This window comes from Rutilus rutilus (genome assembly GCF_951802725.1).
Source record: "Rutilus rutilus genome assembly, chromosome: 10".
In the NCBI taxonomy this organism is placed as follows: domain Eukaryota; kingdom Metazoa; phylum Chordata; class Actinopteri; order Cypriniformes; family Leuciscidae; genus Rutilus; species Rutilus rutilus.
The window spans coordinates 34,291,594-34,304,873 of record NC_140215.1 but is presented as its reverse complement, the minus strand read 5'-3'; the positions used below and the strand labels follow the sequence as shown (position 1 = coordinate 34,304,873).

Sequence of the window (13,280 nt, the reverse complement as noted above, 5' to 3'; positions counted from 1 at the left end):
GGTTAAAAATAACTCAAATTAAATATAATGCGTTTTTTATTATAATAATTTTATTTAATGATATAGGTAAAAATATAATAAATATGTAATATAGTACACATATTTATGGTCATTAAATGGCTTTCCTGAGGTAAATGTTATGTGACATAACTGTTCTCCAGCTGGTTTATTGACCCCTTTCCGCGGTTGAAAAACACTGATTGATCGATATTATGTATGATGAATATACATTTCGGTAAGTTGTACTGTTTATTTCAACAGTGTTCATTCGTGTTTATTTACTATTAGCTAGAGATGATCGGTTCACGTGCCGCTAGGGATCTGTCGCGTCAACATTTACAAGCGCCAAAACGGTATTTATTGTTTGAATTTCGTAATGAAAGTGACAGAATCTGAGAGCTGAGATTTTTTTTATATCATAAGTAACCTGCTCTGTCTAGTCTGTCAGTCTCCGTGTCCTCTTTGCTTCGCGGTTTTTCTGTGCGTGAGAAAATGGATGTGTGGCGTTAAAAGTGTCAATTGCGTGAGTCTTACGGTGAATGCGTGAGAGTTGGCAGCTCTGCAACATGTGAGAACAAACTGTATGAAAACAACAAAACCTAGATTCACAGTTCAAAGATTTAAACTTAAATGCTGCCAAATGTAGGTTTTTGAGAAAAAAAAAAATATTCTAAATATTCTATTGAAAAAGTGATATTTAATAAGTAAACTTTCCATGATTTAAAGGGGACCTATTATGTCCCTTTTTATAAGATGTAATATAAGTCTCTGGTTATCCCACTGATAATCCATTAAACCATGTTGTAAATGCCCATTTTTGAGTTGAAGCAAAAACATGCTGTTTTCGTGCATGTATCTTTAAATGCAAATGAGCTGCTGCTTCTCCCCGCCCAATCTGAGCGCATCCGAAACGTCTTATTGCGCTTAAACTGTCAAAAACACACAAAGTTCACAGTCAGTTATGTCTGTGAACATAAACAGCAAGTAAAGAAATCACGTTTTAGATCTGTGTATTTACATGACAGCAGCGTAATATACTGTACCTACAGCTATATATACTGTAAATATGAATCAAACTACAAAGAAAAACAGATAAACACTCACTGCTCTTGACTGAATAACTTTAGTAGCTTTAATAAGAATATATTTCTTACTTGAATGCAGCTGTTAAATGCTCTGGCGAGGAGATAAACATGGCGGGCTGTGTGCAGCTCACTGAGGGGAGGAGCTAAGCTAATAGGGCAGAGACTGTCAGCAGTTGTGGGCGGGGCCTAGCTGTTTTAATGTCTAGTCAAGTCACCTTTATTTTTATAGCGCTTTTTACAAAACAGATTGTTTCAAAGCAGCTTTACAGAGATAACTGGAAAATAATGCAACAAAGTTTGTTTCCAGAAGAAAATAGTGTAACAGTCCAGCTTAAGTAAGCTGAGTGATGTTTCATTTTTGTTGTAAAAAAGTTATTAATTTAGTTTATATATATATATATATATAGCTGCTCTGGAGAAAACCATGATGTCATTGTCCAGCTCAGTACAGTTCTCATATAATGGTGTCAATGCAGGCAGATCAATAATATTGTTGAATATTAAATTAAATGCCCCAATGTGACGTCACATTGCATAACAACTTGAGGCTTATTTTAAAACTGTTTATATGATTTATTATGGGGATTAAAAAAGCAGTGGGTTGTAATTTTCACCATTATAGTGTGGTTGTGTACACACACACTCCCGACACACATTGATGTCCAAACATAATTTTGCGTAACAGGTTCCCTTTAAGTACAGTGTCAGGGACGATCTGCTCGGAGGGAGGCGGAGCGCGGTGCATGACGGGACGCGTGAGTGAGTAATCTCCACCTCATCCCTCCATCATCAGCCGCGCGCTGACCTCTGACAGCAAACGCGGAAGCAGCATGGCGTCAAACAGCAGCAACGCACAGCAGAGACTCCGAATCATCGCAGGACATCTGCAGAAACACACAGAAGATGGAAACACGAGCGTCGCGGCGCAGGAGTGCAAAGCCGAGGCGTCGCGAGCCGACCCGAGCAGCCAGACACCGGTGCCGAAGAGGAGGTACAGTATATGTGTGCGGTGGGGTCCAGCTCCAGTTCACACACACAAATAAACGCTGCATGTAAAGAAAGAGCAGTCGCGTGAAGGGATCCAGCAGCGGGCGTTGTATTGTATCAGTGTGTGAAAGCTGGAGTGAAACAAAGTGTCCATTCATATCCCGGCGGAGGAGGAGGGTGGGGCGGCGCGCGAGACCTGGACATGTTCAGTTTTCTTTCTTTTTTGATTTCATAATCATTATGGTCATTGCACATATCACTGGGGTTACACGCGCAGCGAGCAAACCGTTGCCTGTCACAGGACTGCTGGTTCCTCCATTATAAACTCGCTTCAGCCCTTAAAGCTATAGGTCACCTAAAAACGATTCCTGTCGTCATCTACTCAGCCTCAAGGAAACGAGATTTAAGAACCAGGGCATTTGCAGTTAAATTTGGGTCTGTTCCTCACGCAAAGCTATTAGGTAATTGTAATATGTTGCACGAGTCATGTGGACCGAGCCGTATGGTGCTTTTTTGGGGGGGCTTGACAGCCACTTTCATTGCTTGTGATCTTATGTATAGTAAAAAGTTGTGCAACATGAAGGTATAAGTAGATGAAGGTTTTACAGTTGTGTGAACTCTATCTTTAATGAAGGTAACTGTCTCTCTTTATAGCTTCTGAGAGTGTTCAGAAGATCTGTGGAGAATGGTGATCTTTCGAACTGATTTCCAACTCTTAAACTTTGTTTAAAGGGATAGTTCTCCCAAAAATTAAGACTCTGTCATCATTTACTCGCCCTCATGTTGTTCCAAACCTGTATGAGATTCTTTCTTCTGTTGAACACAAAAGAAAATATTTTGAAGAATGTCGGTTACAAAACAGTCTTTTTTTTCCTACTATGTAACTCAATGCGTGTCGTCAACTCTCTGGTTACCAGCATTCTTTAAAATATCATCTTTTGTGTTCAACTATCCCATTAATGAAAGCTATTATATAGTGCTCTTTAAGTTTTCTCTTTATTCTGGAGGCCGCTGTGTGCTGAAGGTCTAGGTTTGTGAGTCCTTGAGTCTGTAAAGATTGATATCTCCTTGTTTCCTGAGTGTTCAGACATGTGCTTTTCTTGCAAGTGATGATGATGCTTCTGTAAACAAAAAGGGCGTTGGTTATTTCTGTGTGTTCTGCCTCTCAACAGCTCTGGCCTGAAGCTCTTTATGGCATCATTATATATACTAATTATCTTTCTAGAGCATTGCTGTTGTGATTTAATTTTTTGCTTTTCTTTCTCTAAGGTCGTTATATTCATGACAGCCGTTATCACTTTCCTCTTGTAAGTTAGTGGATAGATCATTGGTCCTTGTGAATGTAAACATGAGGTGATCTCCCCACAGTTGAATTTTGTCTGTCAAAAGTTATCATGGCAAAGCTGTGCTGTGATTGGATGAGGGCCGGGGTGGCCTGACTTTGTGTTCGCTAACGGGACTTTGCTGCCATCTAGTGTGGGACACGAGGCGAAGAAACCTTTGACCTACTGAGACACAGCTGAAAGATTTTAGTATGTAGATTGTTTTTGGCCGTGCTGTCGGTGTCACGCTGTTTTCTCAGGCAGTTTGGCCACTTCTAGTACAAATCACAAATGTTTTCTCTGACTGAACTTCTCAGTATGAACCACAGTTGTGGTCTTTGCGCTGGAACACTTCTCTACCTACATGATCTGTTTCCTGTATTTGGCCCAAGTGTTAAAGTGGGCATGAAGGAACACAAGTGTGTGTGTCGAACTTTTGATTACTCGATGGGACACACTTACAGCATGTTGTTTTTACAGCGCTTTATTTACAGTCCTTGCACTTTAAAATAACCTTCAAATTTTGGTCTCTTGGTGTGAACCAAGCAAACATTTTTTAGATGTTTCTTTGGTCCGTGTTGCATTCATATTTCAGTCGAACCGCACCGGAGTTTGTGTGGAACTCTGTGTATCGGGTAGTCTAGAAATCTAGACGCACCCTAGCGGCAGCAAATTTTATTTTGCAGCCAGTGTCATCTAGTTAGTTTTAGCTTTATTATCCCCCATGGGGCAATTTAGTTTACAGCCAGCAGTCACATACAACGTACCATCAACACTCTCCGTTGGCTTGTGAGCTGGAAAAACCAAACTCTAATCAGGCCAATCACATCGTGTATTGAGTCGGTGGGCGGGGTTAACATAATGACGGCAGAGTTGCGATGGTTCCCTGCTACTTGAAAACAAAGATGGCTGCCGCTTCTGGCGAACAGCGGTCTCTTGAATCGGCTTTGGCCGCGACTCAAAGAACAAAGAACGGCACTTAAGTCTTAAAGGATTAGTTCACCCCAAAATGAAAATTTCCTAATAATTTACTCACCCCAATGCCATCCAAGATATCCATGTCTTTCTTTCCTCAGTGGGAGAGAAATTATGTTTTTTGAGGAAAACATTTCTGGATTTTTCTTCTAACAATGGACTTCATTGGTTACCATCGATTTTAAGTCCAAATCAATGCAGTTTCAAAAGTCTTTGAAGTGTTTAAACGGGCTGTACGCGATCACAGCTGAAGAAGAGGTTGTTATCTAGCGAAACGACAGGGCATTTTCCAAAAAAAATATATAATTTATAGACTTTTACCTTCAGTAGTTCGGATTGAGCTGATCAACAAACGGACAGGGAACTACGTCATCACGTTGAAAGACATGGATATCTTGGATGGCATTGGGGTGAGTAAATTATTAGGAGTTATTATTATTATTTTATTATTTTTAACAAAACAGAACAAAACATGACCAGAGAGCAAGAACAACGTATCAAAAGAAAATGAAGACAGATGTAAATCAGTATAAGTGTCCCATTTGTTCCAAAGTCTTTCAAATTTGTCCTGTTGTAAATGTAATCCGAATGTGAATCCGAATTTTTTTTTTGTCCCTGATTGTCGGAGCAGTTTGAGTCATCCATTTTTTTGTAATGGCCTTTTTCCCTGCAGCCAGGAGTATACTCCAGAGATATCCATTGGCTGTGTCCATGACAGGAGTTTTAAGGCCCAGGTACATAGTTCTGAAATCCAGTAGGATGGGGACATCAAAAACAATTTGCAGCGCTTTGTTGATTTCGAACCAGTATTTTTGAATCACCAAACAGTCCCAGAACACATGGTAATGATGCGCCTCCTGACAACCACACTTTCTCCAACACTCAGCATTTCCCTGTGAAAAATGAGCGCTTTGACAAGGTGTTATGAAGAATATTAGGAAATTTTCATTTTGGGGTGAACTAATCCTTTAAAAAAGGAAGATGTGTTCGGAGTTTTGCCGACCGTATACGGCAAAAGTTGAATCTATCAACTGGTGGGAGAACGCTCTGGTTGGTTGAAGCGCTGTCCTATTGCATGCAGAGGGAATTTGAAAGACAACCGTTTATCCCGCCCCTCGGATTGAGCACTGCCAATGGTGTGTTTTTTTATCTTGATGTGGGTCTGGCTTGTCAGGCTATATATCGGGGCCTTTAGCCCTCAAATATCAGTAGCCACATTTCCTTTACAGATTTGTGCAGAACTTTTGTGATATTTTCTAAATGTCGATAAAAAACTATTACGAAATTATGGTGTTTCCATTAACCGATTTATGCGACTAAAACGTTATTGTTTTTCCTCTTGTGATAAATCATTCCAAAAATCATGGCAAATTTTGTTGGTAGGTTTACATATACCCCAGCCACCGCACTAGACATTATTTTTAATCGAAGGATTGAAGGCCTGAAAAACACCTCATGCGAGCGTAAAAACTTGTTTGCGATACTGGGGAGTTTTTGTGAAATTGACGTGTTTCCATTTTCAATTTGTGTAATTTAAAGGGTAATGGAAACTCTGAAGTGGTATTAGAGATGGATTTAGTGTGTTTTGAGCTGTGGCATCTTTCAGATTTGAGTCAGACTTGCACATTCCTGTCGTCACGTACACACACTCTCAAGAGGCCTAGACTGCAAGTGTGTGTATTGGGACAGGCCCTACCTTTACTTCTCCTGGTCAACATATGTACGACATTCCCAGACGTGTGGAAAGAAACACTTAGGAACAATAGGCCTCACTTTTATCCCAAAGCTCTGTATATCCAGTGCAGTTCCTTGATAAGATACTGCTGGAATTTCTGGATGTGTTTGAATGTTTGTTGTCAAAGAGAAATGGTAGATGTAGAGATTGTTGAACTGCCAGTAGTAGAAAGTTCAGCATTCTTGTATCTTATCATGCCAGGCATTATACTGCAGGGTTTTACAATATTTCCTCTTGGTAGTATGTGCCAGATGAACACAGTTACTCAAATGTAGCCTTCATCTAGAAAGATCAGTTTCTTTCTTTTTTTTTTTACATTTTTGGTCCCATTTGCTAACAGGCTAACTACTGCAGTAGAATTAGCCAAGGTTCATTAAAGCCAAGTTTGTCATATTCAAAGAAAGTTGCTTTGTTTGGGAGCTTTTGTCTTAGTGCATTATAATGAATCAATCCAGCTTGTCTTTTAGTTCAATTTCAATATGCCTAAAAAATCCCTCAAATATTTTTCCTGTGTAATTTATAAAATGAGACGGGTTCCTTCCACTTGTCACACACTGTATAACTATGTCTACAGGAGTGAAAATACAAAGGCTGAATGCTTTTGTGGGTCATTGAGGGTATATTTAGGGTTTGTTAGTGTCTATTATTAGACTCCGCTAGTGTTGACAAATCATATGTATCGATACCAAGCGGCAACCTCCCCGTCTCTCTCTTGAAACCAACACGGAAGTGAGTTAAACTGCAATTCATTGACTGGCCGCTTGAGGCTGGCTGCACAAGTGAGTCAAATCTGTATCTCCCCCATGTTAAAATTACCAACTTTACAGCAGAAAAAAACATGTCTACAGCCTGGATCTCTATGTGGCTTTGGTCTATACAGCTAATTTTTCCCTTCATAACAACTGTGAGGGGGGTGAATTTTTTTATAACTCATCCGTTTAGTTGATTAATATATAAAGTTCTGCATAATTAAGGGTGTGGCCAAGCCACTTGAGTGACAGGTGGATTGCCGCTGATGTCAATGCTAGCCGTTTGTCTGCTGTTACTAGCCGTCACTTCACCTCAGCAAATGTTAGCTGCTGAACTTGCCATCTCTGCAGTGTTTTGTGCTTTTTTCCGGGATTATTTCATACAATTTAATACACCCATTACTTCGCCCACGCCTTAGGATTCCATCGTTGTCGTCGAGTAACGTTATCGTTCGAGAGAACAACCAGCGCTGTATTTCAGTTGTTTTCCTCTGTGAACATGCACTAATGGATGTCTGACGTTGCTTTTTGGAGTTTTCAGATTTAAAAACGTCAATAAAGGCTCGTTCGTTCTGCTCTCACGGAACATATAGATTATAATATGTGTATGTACCGTCAGATGAAATCCTGCAGGTGTCGGCGCTTTCTCCGTCAATGCTATAAATGCACATCCTTGAATGAGCGCGGATTTTCTAGCGCATTTACTTGAACTTCATAGGCAATATATCTATGGTTTAACCCATTTGAGAGGCGGCCAAAATCAGAATGTAAAATGGACTGAATAAGCTTTCTACGAACTTGACGAGCGATGCCGAGCTGAAGGACCATAGACTATAAAAAAGAGTGACTGACATGTATGCACATAAATCACTGTCACACACACACTCTCAGAGTAATATTAAGTTACTGCATAATACATTTTCAACTAGCAGAATAGTACAGAATCACGATACACAGTCTCACTTGTAGCCATGTCTTTTAACTATTATAATATTTCGAAGGGCAAAAATAGGAACTTTTAATTGGCTTTACATCATCAACTGTCACTTTAGCGCGAGGCCCTGTGCAGTCGCAGACTTGGTACTGTCAGTAGCATAACGTTATAGCATTACCTCCCCAGCCTGAGCTAACTCGATCACGTCGAGCTAGGTGATTTCAGATAGCCAGGCTCCTCAGCTCCCCTCACGCCCCGCCTCTTTGCCTATTTTCTGTTATCCGGGAGTGACGCAAGGCCAAGATGGCGACGGCCGGCTCTGGCTACTTTAGGCTTCAAAAATGCTCTTCAGAAACCTACGGGTGACGTCACGGACACTACGTCCATATTTTTTGACAGTCTATGATCGATACTGAAATATCTGAAACGGTTCCAATACTCATTTTCAGCAGTATAGACACCGACACCAGCTCTGCGTTCTCCCTCTTTTTCTTCTCTCCGACGGTGAATTGACACACACCCTCCTCCTGTCACTCTTTGCTCCAGTTGAATAGTGCCTGTATCGCACATCATTTTAGCCATTATCACAGGTTTCGTGCTCACAACAAAAGTGAATGCACTAATTTATATAAGTGCCGTGACGCACATAAAGCCGCCTCTCAAACAGCGCGCGATGACCAAATTGACTTTTATTCATGGCTGATTGCACTTAAACTGTCGAATACACACAAAATTATGTCGAAATGCCGTCTTGCCAAGTATAAAGGTAAATACAGTCAGTTTTGGAACATAAATAGTTGAGAGGAAAAGCATGTTGTGTATCAGTATATTAAGCCGCGTTTCCACCGCAGGAACTTTCCCCAGGAACTAGGAACTTTGGGCTGGTACTCAATGTGTTTACACCGCAGGAACCAGGGTCTAAATGAAGTTCCGGGTAAATATTTCCCCCTCCGATAGTCCCTGCTCACGAGGTAGTACTTTTTCAAAGTTCAGGAACTTTCAGGGGTGGGACTTGTGCGCTGCACAAGCTGATTGGTTGTGTTCACGCAGCATTTTCTTTATTTTTAACCTCCCTTTTAAAAAGTGGCTTCATGCAGTAGGAAGTTGTCTGTCTGCAAATATGGAATTTAATAAAAAAAACTGGGGGACTGGCGACGAGTTTCAGGCTTTATTATTTGGGTATTTGTGGAAGAGGAAACTTTCTGCGCGTTCGTCACAGCCATCTCACGACCAATGTCCGCAATAGCTGATAACATACAATTTTATATCTAACGTTAGCATTACTAGCTCTGAACACGCTTTATCAGTGCTCGTCTCTTTTCTGCCACGGCTTTTAATATTAAGTCATTATGTTTACACATTGTCATCTATTGCAAGGCAAACCATGTTACAAATTTACTATAACAGGATTGAAATAGCGCTTTGAGGTTGGTAACAAACAACTATTTACAAGACTGTCACTATTTATGATTGATTGACGGGGTTCAGGCTTTTTTTAAGCGTATTTGCGCAAAAGGAAATTTTTGCGCGTTCGTCCCAGTCATCTCACAACATACCTTGTCTAATTGTATACGCATACGAGCTTTCTGAACACGCTTTAGTATCAGTGCTCGTCTATTTTGTTATGTTAATTACCTCGTTAGTAAACCAATAACTGCAGCACAGTTTGAATCTCCTCCATACTTATAAATGTGGCGCTCAAAACTGATTACTGTCCGTCGCAGACTGGGAGGAGCAGTTGCGCGCAGTTTACCTTCCCGGTACTTTAGACCGCGGTGTAAACGCAGAAAGCAACCGGTCTGGGGCAAAAAAGGTTCCTGGGAAAAAAGTTCCTGGGACAAATTGTTCCGGGTAATTTCGGTGGAAAAGCGGCTTTAGATCCAGGCTTAAGCTCTTAAAGTGACAGCAGCCTCATAAACCTGCTGCCGTAACTCTAATCTGTATTTAATTTATAAAGTGATTTATACAAGATTATCCAATGTTATTTTACATTTGACTGCTTTCCTTTCTGTAAAATGTTCTACCTGAATTCTGCCATTAGACCCACCTGAAAAACTAGTTAAACTAGTGTAGTTAAACGATTCAAATAAAATCTCTCTGTGCTGAACGTAAGTTATTGCAACAAAATTACCCAAATTATCAAAAAATTATGAGATGACAATTAATGATCTGTATGGCGGTACATGTGGCAGTTTTCCCCCCATGGTATTCCAGTAAAACGATTCTACTTCAGCTGATTCAGATAACGTCTCTCTGTTCGTCTCTGTTTCCGTCTTCTTGTCAGGTCTGTCTGGAGTGGTCACATTTTTGTCTGCTTTGCTGTAGAGAAGTGTTCAGTGTCTGTATTGAGAGTTTGAGGGGCTGTTTGTCAGAAGATCCAGAAGGTTCCCTCCTCTGATCAGCCACGAACAGCGTGTGTTTAATGTGAGTCGCGCAGCAGGCTCACCGCTCTAGAGATCACAGCTGTGCTCAATCCTGGAGGAAGGAACGTGTGCTGTTTTCTAAGGCTATCTTCACAATTACTATTGATCATGCTTATGGTTCGAGAAAAGACAGGAGAGGTGTGCGGTTATTTTTCTGAGCGATTGGTCTTTGGGACCTGAGCTTTACCTAGACACATATGGAGCCTGTTGCAAGAAAACCCTTAGTGATGATATCCTCACAACTATAATTAAGAGGTTTCTTAACTTAAGGAGAATGTGACGTGGGGGAATGTTTCAAACCATAATGTACTCGAAGAGCGCACACATAAAGCCTCCTCTCAAACAGATCACGAGTGCCAAATTTAGTTTTTGTTAGCTTAACTGGCCAAATACACACTAAATGATGTCTAAATGCCCGTCTTGGCGAGTATTCACCTAAACACAGTGGTTATGTCTATGTCTTAAGCGAGTTGGGAAAGCAGATACATGTGTGTCAGTATATTGGATCTGTGCATTCACTCTTAAAGCGACAGCAGCCTAATAAACCTGCTGTCGTCTGTGTCATTAATGTTAATCTAACAACAAAAGACAAAGAGAAAATCACTTTTGTCAAATCAAACTTTTGTAACTTTAATTGTAAGCATTCATCTGTATTTAATTTATACAATTAAGACTACATGGTGTTATTTTACATTTGATTACTTTGTTCAGTTTCTTTATTTCTTACCTGATACTGTTAGACCCACCTGACAAACCTAAAGGTGCTCTAAGCGATGTTGGGTGACGTCACTTCTTGTTGACGTTCAAAGTATTGTCAAACAAAACGGAGGCTAGCTCGACCCTCCCTCCTCCTCCTCCTCCTCATCCCTCAAAGAAACGGTATGCTGTTGGGAGAGTGTTTTTATATTACCACACAGCAGTGTTCAGTGGATTTAATAATTTACTAGATTAACGATCGATCAATCTACAAATTAAACTCACTCATACTGTCATAAATTACTAAAACGTCATCCGAATTTGACAAATAATAAATTTTCTTGTCTCATATAGTCAACATAATGCAGGGGAAACTGTAAAATGAACTGCAGCAGTGCTAAACTTGCATCATTAAACTACAACACTCGAACTATAAATGTTTGAATTAAACTCACTGAGACTGTCGACAGTTTCTTTTCCATCATTTTATTATATCCATGTTTGTGGTTAGTTACAGTCAAATCATATAAAACAGTGAAATCGCCCTCGAACTCTTCTGTCTTGCCTGCACTGCACTCGAGACGGTGACGGGAGCTGAGCTCCACTGAAAGGCTTCTTTCCTATTGGTTGTCGCTCGCGAAAATCGCTTCTCATTTGCATAAAGTTGAAATTTCTCAACTGTGATGTAGATTACCTTGATATTACACTTTTTTTTTTTTAAATGAGAGCGGCTCTGGCTGTATGTAAGCAACAAAATCCCCCCCCCATTGTAAAAACAAATACATTGAGTGAGAAAACATTTAGACATTATTTAATAAAGAAAATCATTGCAATATTTTGTTAAACGTTTTGTTAAACTACAATTTTACACTCAACATTAACGATTTATTATTATTTAGAAATATTGTAAAATAATTTCTGACCATACAGGCATGTAAAAATGCAGATATATTCTTAAATGTTTGTAAAAAAGTCACACACACATATTATATAATTTATTATTATTATTATTATTATATAATTTATTATTATTATTATTATTATTATTATATAATTTATTATTATTATTATTATTATTATTATATAATTTATTATTATTATTATTATTATTATTATTATTATTATTATTTTTTTTTTTTAAACAGAAGTTTGTCTAATAAACTAATACATTTAAACTTGCCAAACAGCAGATTGTTTTGTTTAGTGCACTTAAACTAGTGCTGTTTTTTTGGCATCATCTCATGCAGTGACTCGAATAGATAAAGACAGCAGGAAATATATTTTAACTTCTGTTGACTCTTATTTAAAGTGTTTCTTATCCGAAGATCTCTTCACTCTGAGCAGAAGTGAATGCTGTGACCTTCAGGACTTTCATAGTAACACGATCATTTGTTCATTTGCTCTCTCATTATCATACTATAAAGACAGAAGTGGTTAATCTCTGCAGGTCACTGTAATTGAATATTATATTTGCAGATGTGCAACACAAAGGTTGCATGTCATTGAATATATACGTTGTGACAGCGTGTAAACTCGTGGCCTCTGTTTCTTTCAGGCAGGAGGTCATGAAGTGGAATGGCTGGGGTTACAGTGACTCCAGGTTCCTGTTTAATAAAAAGGGTCAAGCAGAGTTCACAGGCAAACGGTGAGTACGATGCAGCAAACAAATACCCATTAGACTCAGATATTTCCTTCATCTGTTCAGGGGAAAACATGCAGAATTGTTCAGAGTGGATTTCAGCATGATATAAATGTGTTAAGCAGAGCTGAGTGCGCTACAATCCCAAAAATAGACAGTTCTGTCATCCTTTACCTCGATGTGTGTATGACTTTCTTTTTGCTGAGGAATACAAGAGCCTATAGTCAGTACGTTAATTGTTAATGTATTTAATTTTGTTAATTCAGTTAAAGTTTGATGAGATTGATACGGTCAAACCGACCCCATCGTTACTGTTCGCATCTCTGCATATCAAGTGCATTTTGCTTCCAACAAGTGCTGCAAGCGGTCAACCAATCACAACAGACTGGGCCATCTGACCAAGCAGAGCAGAGCAGACCAATCACAACAGACTGGGTCATCTGACCAATCAGAGCAGAGTAGACCAATCACAACAGACTGGACCATCTGACCAATCAGAGCAGAGTAGACCAATCACAACAGACTGGGTCATCTGACCAATCAGAGTAGAGTACACCAATCACAACAGACTGGGTCATCTGACACAATCAGAGCAGAGTAGACCAATCACAACAGACTGGGCCATCTGACCAATCAGAGCAGAGTAGACCAATCACAACAGACTGGGTCATCTGACCAATCAGAGCAGAGTAGACCAATCACAACAGACTGGGTCATCTGACCAATCAGAGCAGA

General features: G+C 39.7%; 1 protein-coding gene across 1 annotated transcript in view; it reads left to right on the top strand.

Annotated features, from left to right (window-relative positions):
- Positions 1–1,811: 1,811 nt before the first annotated feature.
- agps (alkylglycerone phosphate synthase) overlaps positions 1,812–13,280 on the top strand; it is a 49,292-nt gene continuing 37,823 nt past the window's right edge. Inside the window, exons 1-2 of the mRNA XM_084421232.1 lie at positions 1,812–2,076; positions 12,462–12,551. Of these exons, the coding sequence (XP_084277358.1) occupies positions 1,916–2,076; positions 12,462–12,551 (251 nt within the window). The 5' untranslated portion in view covers positions 1,812–1,915. The remainder of the gene's footprint in view (positions 2,077–12,461; positions 12,552–13,280) is intronic.